This window comes from Anguilla rostrata, chromosome 5, assembly GCF_018555375.3.
Source record: "Anguilla rostrata isolate EN2019 chromosome 5, ASM1855537v3, whole genome shotgun sequence".
Taxonomy (NCBI): domain Eukaryota; kingdom Metazoa; phylum Chordata; class Actinopteri; order Anguilliformes; family Anguillidae; genus Anguilla; species Anguilla rostrata.
In genome coordinates this window covers 62,274,865-62,296,772 of record NC_057937.1, presented here as the reverse complement: position 1 = coordinate 62,296,772, position 21,908 = coordinate 62,274,865, and the positions used below count along the sequence as shown (strand labels likewise).

General features: G+C 49.4%; 1 protein-coding gene across 7 annotated transcripts in view; it reads left to right on the top strand.

Annotated features, from left to right (window-relative positions):
* Window positions 1-21,908, top strand: part of LOC135255875 (peroxisome proliferator-activated receptor gamma coactivator 1-alpha-like) — a 226,845-nt gene that overhangs the window by 168,052 nt on the left and 36,885 nt on the right. For 4 of the 7 annotated variants that reach the window (XM_064337634.1, XM_064337632.1, XM_064337637.1 and 1 more), the window contains exon 2: window positions 20,812-20,991. In XM_064337634.1, the coding sequence (XP_064193704.1) occupies window positions 20,812-20,991 (180 nt within the window). Of the gene's footprint in view, window positions 1-14,750; window positions 14,991-20,811; window positions 20,992-21,908 lie in introns of those variants that run through there. The other 3 variants (XM_064337635.1, XM_064337639.1, XM_064337638.1) reach the window with 3 other exon arrangements.

The window sequence follows — 21,908 nt, the reverse complement described above, 5'->3', positions numbered from 1 at the left end:
TATCTGTTCATCCTCTTTGAACAGACGAGATGTGCTCGCAGTGAACCCGCAGCTACCAGAGGCCCCCCAAACCAGAGGCCCCCCAAACCAGGGACCCCCCAAACCAGATGCCTCCCTTCAAATAACCCATTCCCGTTTTTCTGGAAAACTCTGAATCATTTTTTCCCCTCCTAAAGATATGTTCTTTTTAATTAATTCATGTTTTAAAAGTACTTTTTAAGCTAAGCAGATGGGCATTAGCATTGGGGCTTCAGGAACAAGAGTGTCATTTCAGCATCCCACGTCATGGTTGAGCAGTTGGAGCGTGTGAGTCTGACAGATCTGGATGAATCGGAAAATATTGTCTGGTGATAAAATTGGGAATGTGTAAAGAGAGAGGATGAGTTTGATTGGTACTGAAGAGAAGAGCAATGTCTGAGCAACGTTTCAGGGAATACCTCCAAACTCGCTGCTGCTATCCCAGAATGCCTCAAGGCTTTTCTGTGATCGTGCATGAGCAGCAAGTGCTGTTGCACAGTACCTTGTTAAACGTTAGAAAGGCTTGGAAAATCAGGATTTTTAAAGGACTATCTGAAAGTTTAAGGAAAACTCACTTGTTTACGCTGCATCTAGGTTCAATGAACCCTGAACTCTGGTATTATGGGTGTTGTAGTCCTACCTGTGCGACCTCGAAAACCCCATGTGCTATGTGAAGCATCGGCAGGCTGCTATGGAGCACAGTGTTCTGCTGTAGGCTTATTTTGTAAGTTAATTAAGCCAGGCTGAATGGTGGTGTTTTCACACTCTTACTCAACTGTCACTCTGGTAACTCGGTAAACCTCGACTTCTTTTTTTTTTTTGGACGAAGTGTAAATGCGGAACCTGAAAAGGTCACCGTCGTGCCGGGAAGAGGTTTCTCACGGTGTTCCGGCCTGTTCCTCAGCGAGGGAGCAGGGCAGTGAAGGCCCACGGATGGCCGGCGTGTGCGGTGTGAGAGAGGGGGGTGCCTCGCCGCGGACGGGGGTCGTTCCCGCGGAAACCAGGAGCGACGCGCGGAAAGTACGAGCAGAAATGAGGCGCTCTTACGAATGGCGGCCTCGCGTCTCTCCGGGAACAAACACGCGCGTTATTCTGTTTCCCCTTCCCACGCTCCGGTGTGCGTACTTCCTACCACCGCCGCGCCACCGCAGCACTGGGCTCATAAACGAATCTGGAGACTGATAACGATCTTCCTCCGATGGCAGCAAGGCGGGAACGCGAAATGAATTTAACTCACGCATCGATAATTAGCTGGAGCACGGTTACCAGGAGCAATAAAATCGCTATTAAGTAAAATAGCTCCCCCCATTAACCTAACCGCGATCGTGGGGTACTGGGGGGTCGGGCGGGGGGGGGTCTTAATAAACAAAAACCGAAGGAAACCACCGGCATGGAAGCATAATTAAAGACTACACCTCTGTCGGGTACGTCACGGTGAGATTGTGGAATTAACGGAGATTCAGCTGCTTGTGTATTCCCGTTCGGTAGGTCGATCGGTTCGGTCTTCAGGCTCACCTCCCTTAGAATGATGGCCTCTATTTTTTTTCCGCCGAAATTTGTCCTGTGGTGCCAGCATCTGCACCGCCCGCCCGCCCGCCCGCCCGGGGGTTGTTGGTTGTCGTGGTGATACGACCGTTTTGCGCAGTGCTGAACAGCCCGGTCCGACGGGGGATGGGGGGATGGGGGGATGGGGGAGGGGGGGGGGGCGATCACACAACATGTCACATGCCTCCCAGACCGTTTACGGCGCGGCCGCGGGAAACTGATCCTGAAACCGGCCTCCATTACGGATCCGCTTCCTGCCATTATTACTCTGGGGCTCTGAAACTGGCCTCCATTATGGATCGGTTTCCTGCCATTATTACTCTGGGGCTCTGAAACTGGCCTCCATTACGGATCGGTTTCCTGCCATTATTATTCTGGGCCCTGAAACTGGCCTCCATTACGGATCCGTTTCCTGTGATTATTACTTATCATTGTTTATAACATGAATATATGTTTCAGACATGATTTGGCATCAAAAAGGCAACACTTATTATTATGATTTATTGTTATTAATTATTATCAGCTCTCTGTGCTTTATGAATTGCATTTATGTTTGGAACTCATCCAAGATATGGATGGGCAGTGGGGGGGGGGGGCTAGTGGGGGGGGTGGGGGGGCTGTGTTTTTCGTGGAATTGCTGCTATAGGGGAACTGTGTATAAGAACAGATCACTCAGCACATGCTCAAACGGACACACGGACAGCAGTCTCCCATAAACATGTTTGTTTTCAGTGGAGATGCGAAGGGCAGATACCCCTCATATGTGCAGACTGTGGCATGATAGGATTCGCAGGAGCAGTGGTGAGAAGGTCTACTGGTCCCCTGAAACGTCTTCGCAAACTGATGAGTCCGTGGAATGGTGCAACACCATGAAATAGATGGTCTGGAAGATAGGACATCTCTTATCTAAATATAACTGAAATTCAAAGGGAAAAAAAACATTTCTTAATTTTAGTATTAGGCTGAATATGCATACAGATCCACTGGACCCTTGTAATTTTAAATGTATTTAAATGTTTTATGTCGAGGAAATGTTTGCCCAAGTTCTACAGCCTCCAGCAGGAATTCTAAAAGTGGGTTCTAAAACTTCTCGCTGAACCAGCAGTCTGCTGTCCCGCTGTCTCGCTGATCGCACTCGAAAACCGGTCTCGTTACCCTGGCCAACCTGCTGCATGAATCCACCTTTCATGCAAACCCGTTGACCTGAGTTCCCTCAGGAGCGATCTGTCTGTACGGACCATGCGCAAGCTGTGAAAATCACCTTGGGTGAGGGCACCACACCTCGCAAGCTTGGGCTAATAAACGTGTGCGAGGGAGGTTGGGCTGTGACTACGGACCCTTCTTCCCCCACACAGTCCGATCGGGCGCACCACAGGCATGCAGTGCACATTTTAGCCAATGGGGTTTGAGAACACACAAACACGTGATTAGAAGGTTCCTTAACTGAACATTCCGATGCTGATGTAACAATCGCTGGCTGGTGACCGAAAGCGACGGGGTTCTAGAACTCCGCAGACTTACAGTAGAGCTAGCAGTGAAAGGACATTCCGGAGAAGAGCGCTCAGACGGTCCAGGGGGGAGAGCCTGGGGCTGATTGGTCACGCGGTTTTATACACCGTGCCCAAAAAAAAAAAAAACCCGCAGCGGCTTCCTCGCGTCCGAGACTGCGTTGCTTTCGCGGTAATTACCCAACGACAGGCCGGTCATCATCGTGCGGACGCTCGAGATGGCGACAGAATGCTATCCGTCAAGTTAAAAAGTTACAGAGAACGCTGAAGCCAGGGGGTGAGATTTAATTTCTGTGCACTGCTGAAATGCAATATTCACTCCGCGGCTGTAAGACCCCAAGGGAGGGACACTCTGCCGTCTCTCCTGTCAATGAATACATTTACCATGTAAGCAGAGATGAGTAAAAAAAAATACTAAGAGGGCAGTTCAGCTGTCATCACACATGTATGAAAACAGAGAGGAGCTCCACCCAATAACGAAGCACGTTGCTCACAACCATTTGAATGACACCGAAGGTGACTGGTGGATACACTTCTGGGAAGCGTATGAGTACCCAGGAAGTCCTAGCCAACGATCACCATTGGTGGTGTTCGGCTGGGGGTAACACAGTCTGTTATTAGTGGAGTTGCTCAGGTTTTTTTCCTCACCAGTAAGAAAACATCACAGCATGGTTCATGTTCTTCCATTATCCCAGCATGCAAGCGGAAAGTTTGAGAGACTGCAGCAGAAAAAAAGAAGAAAAAAAAAGTTCTTAAAAATCTTTTCTGGGCACGATGAAGTTTGCAGGTCTTTGGCAGGGGCCTGGTGAGAGGTTTTGGGCTTTTGGGACCGTTGGACCTGGTACCGGCTGCGGGCCGGGTAACAGGTTCACTGATGAGAACCCGGCTCCACCCACTGCGCACGCTGACTCTATTCTCAAACGGACCCGGAGTTAGCTCCTGTAGGTCGACCAGATGGCCCGGCTCCACGTTCTTAACATTGAATTGTCTTTCCAGTTTGGCGCACCTCGTGAATATTCATAAGCTGCACTATCGTGTCAGAAACACCTGTTGCCCAACCAGCATCTCTCCAAGTCAGGTCAGGACGCAGAGAGAGCAGTAGGAGATGACCATCGCTTAACTATATTCATAACAAACTGAAGCGAGTGAATTACCAAAGGTATTCTGGAGTTCCATCGGTAGAGCAAGGGGACAGAGGTAGAAATTAGGTAAATTCCACTCTCATATCAGGAATATTATTTGTTTATTTGTTTGTTTTTTTTACACAGAGTTGGCTAAGTTTGGAACAGCTGAGCAGGTAGAGGCAGAGGCATTTGGAGTGTGCTAGGCAGGTTTGTAGGTAAATGGTGTGGTCTGGCTGGCTGAATGGATGCACTCTTATGTGTTTCTTGCCTAGCTCAGGCACTGTGATTGTGATGACCGTGCCGGTGTGAAAGGAGTATGGGGGGGTGGGGGTTGGGGGGTTTGGGGTGGGGGAAGGGGAAGGGGTTGGGGGGCGGGCTGGGACCCACTGAGGGCTTCATGGGATATGATCACCTGACATTGAGCAATGGGGGGGACGGAATTCTGACGTCTCATATTTATTCACTGGGGTCTTCCTCCCTCCCTCCCTCTCCACTCCCTTTCTCTCTCCCTCCCTCCCTCTCCCTCCCTCTTTCCATCCCCCTCCCTCCCTCTCCACCCCCCTTTTTTTTTTCCCTGCCTCCCTTTCCCTCCCTCTCTCCATCCCCCACCCTCTCTCTCCCTCCCTCTCAACCCCCGATTTCTCTCTTCCTGCCTACCCCGTACTTCTATCGCTCCCCTTTTTCACTATCTCTCTTTTTCTCTCTCCCGATTCCCTCTCTCCCTCTTTTCCCTCATTTTCACTCTCTCTTTCTCTCTCTCTCTTTCCCTCTCTCTCCACTGCCTCACAGCCCCTGTAGTTCTCCTCTGACAGCAGGGCCCCCTCTGTGAAAAATGGGGTACCACTGTTCTGTCCCCCTCCTGGATGCCGGGGTGCCCCTGACAGCCAGCCCCGTGGGGGCTCCCCCTCTTTTGGGGGGGGGGGGGGTGCTTCCTGGGCCATGGTGGGAGGACAGAAATCTGATGATTCGATGAGATATTTTATGATGGCGTAAGGCTTTTCGTAGCAGTCTGAGCAAACGTGGACTGAAACGGGACTTTTCTGCCGATTCTCTTCAGAACAGTAGGCCTGCTCACAAGAACGGCCATTTTGCTTCCTTAAGAGAGAGAGAGAGAGGCCTGTGCCTTACTGTTCTACTTGTGTGAAGTCCTTCTTTTATTAGTTTTTAAAATCTTTGTCTGTTTTTATTGTTTCTGGCTGTGAGAGGAAAGGTGTGCAGTGTGGCCAGCTGACCTAGCTCCTCCTGTGGTGGGGGCCTCGCTCAGAGTTAGCATTGGTTTAATTAGCAAGGCTCTGATTACGGTAAATCTGTTCTGCTGCTAGGCTGTATTCTTCTGGCTGGGGGGAGGGGGGCGGGGCTTCAGGATTGGGCCCCGCCCTCTCCACACTTCCCTTTACCTCCCGGTCGTAAGGCAGCGATTTCTTCCCTCTTTTTCTCGCCACTAAAAAACAAAGAAAAGATGCTGTCGCCGCCGCCGCCATCGCTTGAAGACGGCCGTACTGTATCCCCAAACGGGGATCTCTCGATCTCTCGTGTTTCACGCCGAGGCTGCTGGGAAGCGGAGTTTACACGCGGAGCTTGAACTGCGAAACTGCCCGCAGTGTGCCACTCTCTTCTCTTCGCTCTCTCTGCTCACTGCAGCTTCTGAAATCTATTCAAGCAGGAGGCACGTTTATTTCATTCCTTCTTTCATCGCATAAATCGCGCGGCGTAAAATCTAAAATGGCCGCACGCTCTGACCGCGACGCCGCGGCGCCGAAAACCGTCGCGCCTCAGCGGCCCGTCGCTGCTGGGGTGGGGGCCTGTTTCGGTTTCTCCACTTCTACCATGTGTGTTTTAAAAAAACTGTTTCACTTTTATAAAAGATTAACTCATTCTCCAATAAAATATTTTACAGATCTGAGGCACAAATCACCTTTAACATTTATTGCGAGTTCCGCAATTGTCCAAAAAGGTAAACGCAAACAAAGCTGCAAAATTTCACTGCAGTTGTTATTTGTGGGGAAAAAAAAAACATGCAAAATGGCCTCTTGCAGTTGATCAAGCATACTGTACTGGACTGGAGATGACTGGCAAGAATCCCTTGGCAGGCTGCAACAACAGCTCAGACCTCAGAAGTTTTAGAAGACTCTCTTTCAGTAAGTACAGGACAGCACGCAGGGATGTGATTTTTTTTTTTTTGCTGATTGACCAGAAAAGTACTGATTTTCGGAGCCTAAACATCCCGGGCAGAGGCGGGGGGATTTGGGCCTGTCATAAACACACACATCAAGGGCCCTCGCTCGCTGACAGCCGATAGCGGAGCGCGGGGCCTTCAGCGATAAACCAAATTACCCGCGGCCCCCCCTGAGACGCTCCGGGCCCGAGAAGCGCGGGGGGGGGGGGGGGGTTTAGAACTGCCGAAGCGAGTCATCGAAAGTGCACCGAGTTTGAGGCCTGAACTCCAGACGCACGCGCCCCTGTTTGGTTTCCGACGGAAACGGCGGCTGTTTGTGTACACCCGGGTGGAGTACCTGCACCAATGGGCCTGTGTGCAAACATCGCTGCTTTTATGATAGATATTACAGATTAACCAGACGGCGAACTGCTGTTTTTCTTCAGTTATTATTATTATTATTATTATTATTACCTTTTATTTGGCAGACACCTTTCATCAGAGGCGACGTACAGTCAGTGCACACCGAAGGTCGCTGGAACAGCTAACAGAACGCAGGTCAGATAAGGGACAACACGCATTGCGTAAGAGTTATTCACGGCCGTGAACATCAAGTCCAGTTCGCACAGTGAGCATTAGCCAAGTCAGAAAAGTAACGGCAAGTCAGTGCTCCCTTTCTCATAACTACGGCAGGTTCTGGTTGATAAGGGGCGTGTCTGTTGCTTCTGAAGGTGCACAGAAACAGCTCTGTATATGGCCACGCCCCTTAATGCATTATCAGACGAGGCATGGAAGTGGAGTCCCACTCTGTGGCTCATAATCTCCCGGTCCTGTACCAGGCCCAGCCAGCCTATATTCGGTAGAGCCGACCGACAAGCACACAGCGAGCCGCTTTATACCTCACCACAGTGCACACGCGGGCGCGGGAATGCTAGCGTGTTTAAAGCAGAACCGCGCGCACGCACACATGTGCAGACCAGCAGACCTAACACACCCGCGCATGCCCAAGCACAAAAGCACGCAAATCCACGCACGCACACATTTACGTTTTTAAGTGCAGAGCTGAGATGAGATACTCGACCTGTTTTTACAACACATCTAAATGCAATATATCCTCATCTGCTCTCTCTCTCTCCTTTTCTCTTTCCCCCTCCCTCTTTTTCCCACTTCCTCTCCCACTCACTCGCATTTTCTCTGTCTCCCACTCTCTCTCTCTCTCTCTCTCTCTTTCGCTCTCTCCTCTCTTTCCCCCCACTCTCTCTTTCTCTTTCTCTCTCCCCCTCTCTCTCCCTTTCTCTAACTCACCCCCCTCTCTTTCTCTTTCTCTCTCCCCCCTCCTCCTCTCTCTGAGCTACAGGGCACTGTGTAGGACAGATGCTCTTTTTATTTCAGGCCTCAATTCTCAACCCCCTCCAACCCCCCCCCCCCGCCCCCTTCCCAACACGTCACAGGAACCCACCGCGTGTAAAAGGGGCTCCTGGCGAGGAGAACCTTTCTCATGCCGAACCCTGAGCAGCACAGACAGAACCACTGACACAAAAACTGACAGAGCCACTGACACACACGCTTTTGTGTCTGTGAAAATTAAGGTCCCGTAAATGAAGCATAAATAAAAGGTTATGAACATCTACCAACTGTCAGTTATTCAGCAGTGCCCTCGCTGAAACAGAGCCTACCCACACATGATAAATGACTCATGAATACTCACTGAACAGCAGTTAACTTTGACTTCAGCTGACTTGTTTTGTCTGTGTGTGTGTGTGTGTGTGTGTGTGTGTGAGAGAGAGTGTGTGTGTGTGTGTGAGAGAGAGAGAGAGAGAGAGAGAGAGAGTGTGTGTGTGTGTGTGAGAGAGAGTGTGTGCGTGTGTGTGTGAGAGTGTGTGTGTGTGTGTGTGTGTGTGAGAGAGAGTGAGAGTGTGTGAGTGTGTGAGTCTGTGTGGGTGTGGGTGTGTGTATGTGTGAGAGAGGGAGAGAGAGAGATAGAGGGTGTGTGTGTGTGTGTGAGAGAGAGTGAGAGTGTGTGAGTGTGTGAGTCTGTGTGGGTGTGTGTATGTGTATCGGTGTCCTGCAGTAATTTTAAAAGGGAGAATGTTGGCTCTCTCAATCGTTTTACATCTGAAACTAAGGTTGAAATACGGCTTAGGTAATTATTAAAGTAATTATTCATTCCTGTTTGGCAAAGTACACTTTTTCCACAGATGCAAGCGAAAGACCCATAAAAACATTCATCCGCGTGATTCAGGTCAGTGTGTTTTTGTAAAGCAGATCTCTAATCTCTTCCGTTTCTCCTCGTTCTGCACAGACAGTGTCTGAGGCTGTGTGTATGTCATACGATCGTGAGCTCCCCACTGACAGTCGAGCCCAGACCTACACGTGTTATTATTGTAAAAGAGGGACGGTGTACCTCAGGGCGGACGTTTGAGGCGAGCGTGCCGCCCGTCCCGCTAAAGCGCTCATGCTGGGATGGCTGCCGGCCGGCTCAGCCTGTCCAATAACTCTGGAGCTCCTCTCTCTGTTTGCCCTCTTAAATTACCCTCCGTGTTCATTACTCCTCCAGGTCCGTTGGCGGACTCATAATTACTGCGGCCAACCGCCAACTTCCCCCCCCCCCCTTCCCCCCGTCGCAGTGCTCGCCTGGAATAACGTTTCGTTATCTCTGGTTTTTTATGGAAATGGTTTTTCGCATTAACTCGGCTGACGATACGATGAATTCCAGAACCTGCAGAACCCCCCCCACCACACCAATGAAAAGGTGCCTTTATACTAACGGGGGGGGGGGGGGGGGGGATCAGTGATGCAAACTGGGTTCTGCCAACGGCACTGAAGTAAGAGTTTTTTTGTTTTTTTTTAAATGGTCTTGCGCTTCTACAGAAGCAAAGCAGAAGCAACAAACTAAAAAAAAAAAACGAATGACACAAAACGGCGATTGCTCACGATTAGCATGCAGAACAGCTAACGGTATGCGTCCCACTGCGTACGATCACAGTCGTGGGAGTTCTGTGAGCGACCTCGTTTTGTCCCAGAAACGTCACGGGCTGCGGAGGTTCAGGCCGGGTTTAGTGATGCGTTGTAGAGGAGGACCCCGGGTCGTGTTATCGGAGAGCAGATACGGAAGAAGTGACAGGGGTGCTGCTGGGTAATTCTCTGGCCCTGGATCCAGTGCGTGAGGATGTCTTTATAGGGTGGGGCCAGGCCAACCGTAGCAGCGGCGGTTGCTGGAACAGATGTGAGGAAATTACCCCAGGTTATCCTCCAGGGGTGTGAGGTGTGGGGGTGTGGGGGTGGGGGGTGGGGGGTGGGGGGAGGGTAACAGAGAGAGGGAGAGATGAAGGGAGGGATGGTGGATTTGGAGAGAATTTTGCCCGGGAAAAAGACGAAACTCCTCACACGTTCAAACGTTAAACGTTTAAGGCCTCTCCGTTTCCCATAGTGCACCTGGCTCAAGCCTTAATGCGCGCGGATCGAAAAGGCAGTTTTTACCAAGAGTCACTTTTTTTGACCGTCTTAATCCGCCAAGTGGAGGAAGCAATTAGAATTGAGATTGTGAGTCGGAGGTTACATTACTGTCATTTAGCAGACGCTGTTATCCAGAGCGACATACACAACTTTTCACACAGCATTTACACACTGCATCTGTCACACTGCATCCGTCTGCACGTGCCTGGTCTGACCAGGAGTGGGCGCTAGAGAGCGATGAGGCCAGCGGGACTAGCCTGCTTGCCCGCTGTCATACCCCAGCAATGTGGGGCCGGTTGTAAATGCACCTTGTTCAGCGTATCACAGAGAGCACCTCCTGTCTGTCGGACGTTTTCTCAGCTACCTGTGTTCCAGCAGCCCGGCCAGTGTAATCCCAGTCTCCTGTCTACGGTTATGAACTTCAGGTGCACCTCTTCGTCATCAACACAGACATTGTTTCACTGCAGCAGTCTGGAGTCTCGGGCAACACGCTCCCTTCCCGGTGCGGACAGGCTGCCCCGTTGGGGCTGAGAAACCACGGGGCTCAGAGAACGCCGCCGACTCTCTCCGGGACGCGAGGAGCTGAAACGGGTTAAAATTCTCCGCTCAGCCGCGTCCAGACGACGCGATGCCCGCCCCGGATACTGACTCAGTCGCCGCGCGTGACGCATCATTCGACGCTGCGTTGCGTGTGCGAAACGCGTCTCCCCTGCGTGAGCAGCTGCAACATTGCGTCAGGCGTCCCGCAGAGCTCGATGGGGGGAAAAAACCCAGGACACACACGCAGGCTGCCGAACGCTGCCGTAGAGCAGCGACGCACTTTAAAGCGCAGATTTCCACTCATGGTTTTTTTTATTTTTTGCAGTTATTGTCGCTGCTAAGGGCTGACTAGCACAGAGACGCTGCATCAGGAAGTGTTTTATCAGAAATGAGAGTGGGAGCTGAGCCTCGCCTCCCCGGTGCAGGGTTTTCTGAGAGGTCTGACGTACCGTAAGGCACAAACACAACAGAAGAGAAGGAAGCATTTCTTCTTGGTTTTTTTCTTCCCTTCCCCCCCCGCCCCCTTCAAAAAGATTTGTACTCCAAACGGACTTAAGGAGAGAAAATATCTTATTGGAGATAGGTGGTGGCTTTCAGAACTTCTAGAGTTAAACTGGAGTTAAACCTGCAGGCGCAGCGCCCCCTCCAGGACTGGAGTTAAACCTGCAGACACTGCGGCCCTCCAGGACTGGAGTTAAACCTGCAGACGCTGCAGCCCTCCAGGACTGGAGTTAAACCTGCAGACGCTGCTGCCCTCCAGGACTGGAGTTAAACCTGCAGACGCTGCGGCCCTCCAGGACTGGAGTTAAACCTGCAGACGCTGCGGCCCCTCCAGGACTGGAGTTAAACCAGCAGACGCTGCAGCCCTCCAGGACTGGAGTTAAACCTTCAGGCACTGCAGCCAGACAGTGCAATGGAATGCCTTAAAAGATGCATTATTATCTTTTATTTCATTTTACTTTTCCATTTCTGCTGTTCCCTGTATAAATGTGTTTCCTTTATCCAGGTAGGTCAGCTTAGAACTCCATTCTGTTTTACACCGGTGGCCCAAAGAATCCAAAAATATTGCCGACGCATGGAGCTACGGGTTGTCAGTTTGTCTCTGGTACGCTCTTTCACAAGCGCAGCGCTGGTCATGGTCAGCGTGCACGTTCACAAGCGCAGCGTGGGTCATGTTCAGTGTGCACGTTCACAAGCGCAGCGTGGATCATGTTCAGTGCGCTCGTTCACAAGCGCAGCGTGGGTCATGTTCAGTGTGCACGTTCACAAGCGCAGCGTGGGTCATGTTCAGTGTGCACGTTCACAAGCGCAGCGTGGGTCATGTTCAGTGTGCACGTTCACAAGCGCAGCGTGGGTCATGTTCAGTGTGCACGTTCACAAGCGCAGCGTGGGTCATGTTCAGTGTGCACGTTCACAAGCGCAGCGTCGGTCATGTTCAGTGTGCACGTTCACAAGCGCAGCGCTGGTCATGTTCAGTGTGCACGTTCACAAGCGCAGTGTGGGTCATGTTCAGTGTGCTCGTTCACAAGCGCAGCGTCGGTCATGGTCAGTGTGCACGTTCATTGCTGCTCCCTACAGCCGGATCCAGGCCAGCGGGTTTATTTCGGGTTCGTCTGCGGTTGAGCCGACAGCGCGTACCCCCGTCAACTCTCGTCTGTGTTTTGGTGCGTTCACCTTGTTCTAGCTGCCTTTGCTTCCTCAGTTCCAAAACAGCGATATATTGTAATATATAAATATGCACTTGTTTATATGCACTCATTGAAGGGTTTCTTTCTGTTGTCGTTGCAGGTGCGTTCGGGCGGTGCAGAGGGCTGTCTGTGGAAAAGCACGGGCCCTCAGGCAGGGCTTTTGGTATTTTTCTGTTCCTTATAATGGACACGCCTGACTGATCGCAAGGCTGGCATTAGACACAGACCAACATCAACCCTTGGTACAGTAGGTTTTTGTGGGGGGGAAAAAAAAAAACTCTCGGAAATTCTGAGTCATTGTTCTGGAAGCTCCACTGCTTTCAGTCACCAGCAGTGACTGTTACATCTGACTTGGAATGTTCAGTTAAGAACATTCTAATCACACGTTTGTGATCTAATCGCACCATAAAGGGTGTAAGGACTTTGTGTGCATTGTAGTAATTTTTAACAGAAGCTGGGGTCTTATTCGGATGCCATTGCAGACGTACCTGCCACTGTTGGAGATCATGGTGGGGGGGGGGGGGGGGGGGGGAGGGTGGGGGGGGGGGGGGGGGGGGGGCGGGGGGGGGGGGGAGGGGGGGTGGGGTACAGTACTGTGGTAGATAAGCAGGTTTGCTCTCCTCCCGAGAGAGCAGACAGCTTTTATTGTGCAATATAAAAATCACATTGTGTTCCTCTATTAACCATTTTACAATTTTATATGCAATTAAACACTTAATGGGACATGTGCAGCTTGCTAATTTTAAGGACGCTGTCGCGGGAAGCATGCACAAATGAGCTGAATCGCTGTAGCAGAGCGAAACCAGAAAACAGGTCCAGTTCGCAGACGGCTCGCATTAGCGCCGTATGTTTTACTGTCAGCTCCTGGTAATTGCGAGCGCTCGGGACTCTGGAAAGGGCCGCGCATTTGTCCAAACCATTCCCTTAACAGGGACAGGATGGATTCAAAGGGGAAAATTAATGATATGAACAAAAGAGAGCAACAAAAGTCCGAATTATTTTCTTAGGGAGGACAGAAGCATCACTGCAGTGTGCATAATGGCAGAAGCCTGTGGCTTCTACGGAGCTGTCAAAGTGTAATCTTGAGAGATTATCCTGTCTTTGGTGTCAATAAATTAATTAATAAATAAAATTCTTCCTCTGCATTTAACCAGAACACATCCGTGTTGGCTGGTTTCAAGAGGAACAGTAACAGTTCGTAACAGCTGGAGTAACGATTGCCAGATCCCTTGACCAATAAATAAATAAATACATTAATTAATTTTAAAATACCCGTGCCTGTGCAATGGTCGCTCACTGAAGTACCTGCTGAAAAACGGGTAGACGACCCGCGACGTGTTTTCAGTGTCTACATAGACCTTTGGTTCTTGTTTGCTGTTAAATGTGTTTGGTACACATCCTATGTTGACACTGCACACGTTTTGTCCCCCGCTGGGAGCAGATGCCCTTATGTCGGTTGAAACGATCGGCAGGACCAAATAAAGGCAAATTCCTGTCAATTTTTGATTCTGGAGCGAACTGGGTTTTTTTTTTTAACCGTGGCATTCTCGTGTTCCTGAATTTTTTTTTTAACTCCATGGCAGTTTTCTTTCTGTTATTTTTTTTTTTTAATGGAGACATTAAAAAAGGAAGATGAATCAACAGACAGACTCCGATTTAAAAGCCGCACATAGATTTGCAGAGCAATGGAAACGGGAGTCTATCGGAAGAATCTATACAATGCCTCGATGGAGCCAGGGGGGTCGTTTTGGCAGTACAGCGTGATCCAGGGTGGCGTGGAGTCAAATTGTCCGTGAAGCGTATTGGAACGTGCGAACAGTATGCCAACCCGGGCCAGCACTAAGTGCATACTGGTCCCGGCGCGAATAGCGCAGCCCACTTGTAGTATGCAAACAACTGAACACATGTTTATACACCTTGGAAGCAATTAGCACATTTCGTGAGTGAACTTCCGAACGTTCGCCAGCGAGCAGTGGAGTTATACAGTGCTACAGCACGTATGGAACCGGACAGCGTGCATGATGGCACTTCCGCGAAACAGTTCTTCAAAATTCTCGTCCCTCTGAAGTTCTTGTAAACCTTTAAATGCGTCTTACGTAACTTACATGTTTACAGTTTGCATACACTTATTTTCGCCCTTTTCGCCAGTGGCTTATGAAAGCTTTCAGCCTCTTTTAGATTAGTTGTTCAAAAGGTACCCTCATAGTTTGGTTTCGATTAATAACGTTGAACTAAGTAGCCTACTCCAATAATGACTTTGTAGATGCCAGTATTATAGATCCAGTTATTTTGCATTTGAATGCGTTTGAATTTGATTAAGTACATCGTAGTACTGCACGTTATTTTACTTTTCATTGACAGTGTTTGGGATTCTGCACACGACATAACGCAGAAACACTATTAGCTTTTTACTGGCGTATCGGATTCTCAAAACTGTAATCAATACTTGTTTTGATGTTACCGACGTGCTCGAGATCCAAGTCGAGGCGGAGCGTCTACTGGCTCTTTTGGGAGCGCTCGCGAGCTCACGCGAACAGCGCTCGGCGTCTCGCCCCGCGCCTCTCTGGCTGTGTTCGCGGAGCAAAGAGCAAGGCTCGACCCGTTTAATAGTGGAAAAGATTTACTACGCGTATTCCGGACTCCGCCCGCCAGAACAGTACGTCATTGGCTTTACTCGAGTTGTGTGGACGGGGGGTGGGGGGACTGGCCGCGAGCCGTCACTCCCCTGCCTACTTTTAATAGCTTTGTCATGTGACAGCAAGCGGTTGTAAGACAGGTGCCTTCGGTTCATGCTCAGTTAGGGGGGTAGTTCCCTGAGCGAGAACTAGCGGAGAAATAGTGGATTTCTTTTTAGTTCCGGTAAATATATATATATATTTTTTTCTCCATATCGTCATTCAGTGCCTGGATGGCGTGGGACAGGTGCACGCAGGACTCTTTGTGGAGAGAATTTGAGGTGAGCAAATATTTACGAACTAATTTTCAGCTGTTGTGTTTCGGAACGATTGGGGGAAGATGGACCGTGGAGACCTCGGTTTTATTGCTGATGCGCTGTCTGTGTTCATAACTCACTGCACGGGGGTTCTGTGAAAATATAGTGGGTGTCTGGGGGGGAGGAGGGGTTGTGTGCACTTCTGCTGTATGAGATGCTTATCTCAGTAGTTTTTGAATTTTTTGTTTATTCCGTGCCAACACATGATGCTGGTTGTCTCAGCGGGACCGCTTGCAGCTGGAAAGTATTGCACGCGCGCGCCTTGCGTTCGGAAATCTTTCCAGTCACGAGAAAGCTCTGTCCCCCTAGGCTGTGGGGACATTTATCCTGGCTCGCGAAGGGTTTTTCACTGAAACTGACGAAACTCCCGAAATATTAATCATTTATATTCCTGTGCAACTTTTACCTCCGCTGCCATCGACACTGCATTGTCCCGGTTCGATCCAGTCGTTGTCCTCGCTTTATGTCAGAATTTAACGGACGTTATAACCAGGGAAACGCTAGCAAGCGATCTCTTGATATAGCTGCCCGAGAATGCCATAGCTTAACGGTACCCAGTGGCTTTTGACCGTATATATGTTTCCATTAACTGAGCTGAAATAAGCATCCTAGTTAAATAACTACCCGTGCAAGTCCAGCCCACGAACAGTGTTAACTACTGCGTTCGTGTACATTTGCCTCATCATAAAGCCACGCTTTTTTTTTTTTTTTTAAAAAAAGCATAATCAGAACGGCTCATCGCCAAAACACTGCCTCGTTAAGTGAAATTGTCTTTTTAAAAATAACAAGTTTGAACATGACAACAACGGGTAAGTAAAGCTATAGGCTACCGCCTTGAACTTGGATTATTCTACACATAAATAAAAACGTGCACAATAACACAACAACACAATATTCGAAAAATAATACTGCATCCTCTCAGTTTGGGACTTTCGTGAGAAGCCAGCATAATGGCTGGGCTACAGTGCTGCGGCTGCGGCCAGCGATTTTAAACACGCCGGACGGGGAGAAGGCGCAAGTAGACCAAGCACATGCATGCATTATCGAAACATCATTGTACTGCTAGCGGAGGTGTGTCGAGATGCCACCCTACAGACCTGACGCACTTAAACCGCTTTAGTAGTTTCGACGTTAAACAATCGGAAGAGTGCGGTTGCATCTCGCAGTTTGGCTCGCGTCTTTTAAAACTTATCTGTGGACACTGATGGACGCGAGTGTTTGCATCGTTTCTTTAACGGAGTAATAATACAAAAACAGCTGTATCTGTCAATCAGCGTGTAAAGTAGCTGACTTTCTATTCTCTGTAATCCTCACCGGAGGTCTCTCTGTTTTTTAAATAATACCTTTCTTGAGAAGCGCCTCGGCCGCCGCAATAAGCCCCTATCATTTGTCAAAACAAGCCCCTATGCTCTGCAATCTGCCGTTGCTGCGGTCCCGTTGACATGTTTACTGGAATATGTTCGGTTGACACCTACCTCCGGACCGATCTCTAATCACGTGGTCTTGTCATTAAAAGCCCTTTGCAATCAGCGAGTCTCTTCCTCACGCCCTCATTCGCTAATCGCTCGGCCGCAGCGTCGCGCGCTTTTGCGCTCTGCGCATATAAATCAAAGCGAATATCAGTGTCTGCACTTGCTCTCAGTTCCAATCCTATTTCATGAGCACTCACAAGTCTGGATGAAGACCGAAATTACGTGTACACTTAAATTTTTATTTATTTATTGTTGCACTGACCAGTTCGTCTTATTTCAAGCTTTAAGCTTTAGCTTTCAAGCTACATCCAAGCCTTTTTGTTTGTCGGGTCTTGGAAAATGACTTTCCACCGTACCTGACAGGAATATGCTGACGATACATGGAAATTAATCTATATATTTATATTAGTAGTGTTGGAAATTCAGGGTGTGTGGTGTAGTAACAGGTGTATCAACCCAGTCCTGCTCAGCTGTGGCACGTGTGGCGGGGGCGGTGGGGGGGGGGGGGGGGGGCAGTTGTGGACCTTTGGGCTCCTGACCCCCACTGTACACCAGCAACTCACGGTTCCCGGCAACTGGGTGCCGCAACTGGCACCTGTCCCAAAAAAAAAAAAAAAAAAACAAGCTGTGAACTTGACTCCTAGTCCTTGGCAAGGACCACAAAGCATGCGATGGGAGGTGTGTGTGAGGGTGTGTAAATCACACGCCAGTGAGCTGAACTGAGCCGCTCCGTTTGAAGTCACCCCCTCCTCCCCACAACCCCCCCATAGCCCCCCCCCCCACCCCATTCCGCTGGGCCACTACAGCATGCCGATCACTGCTCCGTACACTGCAGGCTTTATTTAAGTCGTTATGTTTGAGTTGCTTTATTTAAGTCGTTGTGTTTGAGTTGCTTTATTTAAGTCGTTATGTTTGAGTCGCTTTATTTAAGTCGTTGTGTTTGAGTTGCTTTATTTAAGTCGTCACGTTTGAGTCGATGCTGAAATGCGGGAAAGGTTAGCAGAGAATCCTGCTGCTAAAGGACTGATGTAGGCCAAAGAAATCAGTCCAGGAATTAATTGACATCAAAGGGGCGTTGATGTGGTGACTCACACCCTGGGAACAGACTCCAAGAACCCCAGATGGCTACAGGAGGTCTAGTAGGCGACTATTTCTTAGCCAATGAGCGCACAGGGAGAGCGTCACATGGACAGTATGAGAGAAACTCCGAAGAAACTTCCTGATACATTTGCCTTTATTGTCAACAGTCAGAAACCCAGGAAGTTGGTCACACCCATGGAGTGCACCCACCATTTACTTCAGACCACGTTGACAACTGCCCATCTACTGAACGCAGATCCAGATTCACTACATGCACATGAGAACGTGTGTTTGTGTGTGTGCGCGTGTGTGTGTTTGATAGGTATAAAGTATAGGCTAAAAGCTGAGAGATCTGTGGATTGCTGTATGGCTGTGCATTGGAGCTGGTGATTGGTGGATTGCTCTATGGCTGTGCATTGGAGCTGGTGATTGGTGGATTGCTGTATGGCTGTGCATTGGAGCTGGTGATTGTGGTTGCTTATGGCTGTGCATTGGAGCTGGTGATTGGTGGATTGCTGTATGGCTGTGCATTGGAGCTGGTGATTGGTGGATTGCTGTATGGCTGTGCATTGGAGCTGGTGATTGGTGGATTGCTGTATGGCTGTGCATTGGAGCTGGTGATTGGTGGATTGCTGTATGGCTGTGCATTGGAGCTGGTGATTGGTGGATTGCTCTATGGCTGTGCATTGGAGCTGGTGATTGGTGGATGTGGGCTGTGATGGTCTGTGGATCTGGATGCTGCTGGATGGTGGATTGCTGTATGGCTGTGCATTGGAGCTGGTGATTGGTGGATTGCTGTATGGCTGTGCATTGGAGCTGGTGATTGGTGAATAGCAGTTTGAATCCGGAGAGCCGTGCTGAAGATTCAGATGCACAAATCTGATCCTCGGTTGTGGAGCTTATCCATAAATCACCTTAGCAGCAATTATTACCATTCCTTAGCCTACCCTTATCCGTTATGAGCTAAAAAGGGCCAAACTGATCCTAGATCAGCTGTCCTACTGTGACCCGGGTACAGGGACTGAGATCAAGTTCGGGGTGATGAGTGGGGTGAAATGGGGTCACACCAGTGGAACTCCTCTGGATCGTGCCGTGGATCATCCTGGCTTTGGGGACGCCGGGGGAAGCCCTGAGAGGGAACACGTCCAGGCCCTCTGGTCTGATTGGCTGCCTGAAGCCGTCATGAATGGGCTCCTCACAGGCCTACCGGCCTTGTGCCCTGAAGTACTGAGAATAACAGCCGGCTTTTTACGGCAGCCATTTTGAGTGCTGTCCCAAAACCGAAATGCAGCGAGCGCGTAGCTGCCATGTTACGTTCTGTGACAGAATATCCGGGGTTTTTCCCCCCAGTGCATTTCAGAGGATGCCTTCCCAGCATGCATAGACACCGACCTTACCCGTTGTTGATGTACCCAGAATTCCTTGCTCTGTTTCGCCACGTGTTAAAACTAAAGATGAAGAAGAGGACATGTTGGAGGAATTTCTGGAGGTGGCCACTCATGGTCTTTACAGTCGTTGTGTCTCCTCAATGTACTGAATGAGAAGTATTGCCAGGACCTCGGGAGGCAAACGCTCAGCTTGTTCGGAAGCAAGAATGCATGTTGCATGCACAAGCCCACGGCATGCGGGTGTGCATCTTTGATAAGACACGGTCTGCTCTTGGTGCACAACTGAACACTATCTCAGAGGTTCATCGTCACGTACATGCGAAGGAGAGATATTAGTGTGCATATCACAAAATATCCGCACACAGATATCAAAAGCTCCCAAGAATTAATGGAATTAACCAACCGCGTGCCCGATGAAGGCCTTTGTGGCCAAAACGCTGCATTGTGGGTTATGTAAATTCTGGGGAGCTTCTCATTTCGGTGTGCTGATATTCTTTTGCTTTGTTGTCCTATACGCACAGACATAGGCGGTTGGCTTCGTGATGGGAAAGGAGCTGGGCTTGATTCCCAGGTGGAACAACGTAATTCAGCCAATCTCCAAAAAGAGCTTCGTCTGAATCGCTTCGCTAAATACCTGCCTTATAAACGGATTTAGTTTTTTTTTAATGTAAAAAAAATGCAAGTCACTCTGGACAAGAGCATCTGTGAAATGCTGAAATGTACCGGCGAAATGTGCACACGCTCTCGGAAGTGTCGGATTCTTGTCGAGCCCCGACTGGACGCACCTTTCCTCTGACAGCCGTGAGATGTACGCTCCCGTTGACTCGTGAGAGAGAGAGCCGCAGCTGTTCTCTGAAATGGATCTAAAAGCCGAGCCTCGCTGAGGAGAGGAAAAGCAAAGCAACAGCAGTGCAGTTGTGTGATTTTGGCGTAGGAGGGGAAAAAGAAAGTGGGGGGAAAAAAGGAAGAAAAGTGGAGGGGAAAGTAGAGAAGAGAAAAGCGTCTCAAAGTGAGCGAACGGGACGGGGCGGGGCGGGGCGGGAGGCTCATCTTGTGTTCCAGGATGTTTGTGCTCGATGGAAACTTGGGGCGACTTAGCTCAGGAGGTAAGAGCGGTTGTCTGGCAGTTGGAGGGTTGCCGGTTCAATCCCCCACCCTGGGCGTGTCGAAGTGTCCCTGAGCAAGACACCTAACCCCTAATTGCTCCCAACGAGCTGATTGGTACCTTGCATGGCAGCCTTTCACCGTGTGTGTGTGTGTGTGTGTGTGTGTGTGTGTGTGTGAATGGGTGAATGAGAGGCATCAATTGCAAAGCGCTATATAAATGCAGTCCATTTACCAAGCTCGGTGTCAGGTCTGTTTCCAGCCTCTTCCTCGCTGTCCTTCTCCATAAAAATTCTACCAACATTTCAGCGTTTTTATGGGCTCATGTTTCCAATTTTCCTCATATTTCCTTCAGGCAGTCTTTGTGTATTATAATGAATAAATTTTGACGTGGAGTGCATAGGTTATGATATAAAGATGTTCCAAAATGGCTGCCAGGTTGGAGGGGTTAACACGTTTATCTTTTATTTTATGTCAACCTATGAATAAAATCTTCATTTGTTCATTTGTGGAAACTATACAAAAATCAAAGAACACAATGAGTGCTCTTTTGTCCCGAATACAAATGCAGTGCATACAAAAATTAGATCAACAAAAAATTTGAGGCATGAAAAGTCGTATGTGGGCATAATCGTTAAGGTTAAGATTCTGGTCTTTGGCGCACCAGAAGGTGTTATGTTGGCACATGACGTTGCGGTTGACGATGTTTGGGTTCACCTGTCCCTCTCTCTGGTTCTGTAGTGTGCTGCCTTGGTGGGTGAAGACCAGCCCCTCTGCCCGGATCTCCCGGAGCTGGACCTCTCCGAGCTCGATGTCAGTGACCTGGATGCCGACAGTTTTCTGGGCGGGCTCAAGTGGTACAGCGACCAATCGGAAATCATCACCAGTCAGTATGGCAACGAGACGTCAAACCTGTTCGAGGTAAGAGTGCTTGTGGACTCTTGTAGCGTCGCATCGTCACAATGACCTTTAACCCCCTCGCTGCTCTCTCTCTCTCTCTCTCACTCTCTCACACACACTCTCTGTCTTTTTCTCTGTGTGATTATAGAGTCATCACTGGCTGATGAAAGCTGAAATGTTGAAATGTTTCACTTTCATCAGGCGTCTTGAGAAAGGAAATTCCTTTCTCCCCTTAAATTCACGTGAGAACAGGAGAGCGAGGGATCGTCCTGCATGGCTGTGTGGTAATAGATTAATCGGGCGAGAGTGGAAACGCACGGGAGTGGAAATGTACCAGATCAAAAGGAGGATCCGATAGCCGTATACGGCGTTGACTGGATTCCATGAAGTTCATAAAAAACGAACCCATAAAATGGGTCAATTGCCTGGCTTTACAAATTGGGGGCTTTGGATCTCAGAATGCGCGGAGTGAAATCGCTCTTGGAGATAAAGGGGAGTGATACCGTGGCGACCTTTGACCCCACTATTCCTGTCTCCCTTTGAAAGGAGCTTATCAGAGTCTTTCATTCAGATCGAGCCAAGTTATCAGTGGATGTGAAGAAGGGACAGGGCATTGAGCAAACTCACCGTTCGGTCATGGGTCATGTTGTGAAATGCACTCCAGGCTGTGCAGTAAAACTTTAAACCCTTATACTGTTGTCACAGACACCAAAACCACACAGGAGTGGAAAATCTACAATTAAGCAACGTGCGTGAAATGAGCAGGTACTGAATGCGTGTCTTGTTCCCCTGACTTAATGGAGGGGAATTTCATCAGTATGGAGGTGTGCTTTGTTAGCCGAATTAGGCTTCTGGAGGGATTGATTCCGAATTTAATCAGAACTGGCTCGCGCTGTGACAAGCTTTTGTCGCAAAAGTGCTTGCAGATGTCAGTGATG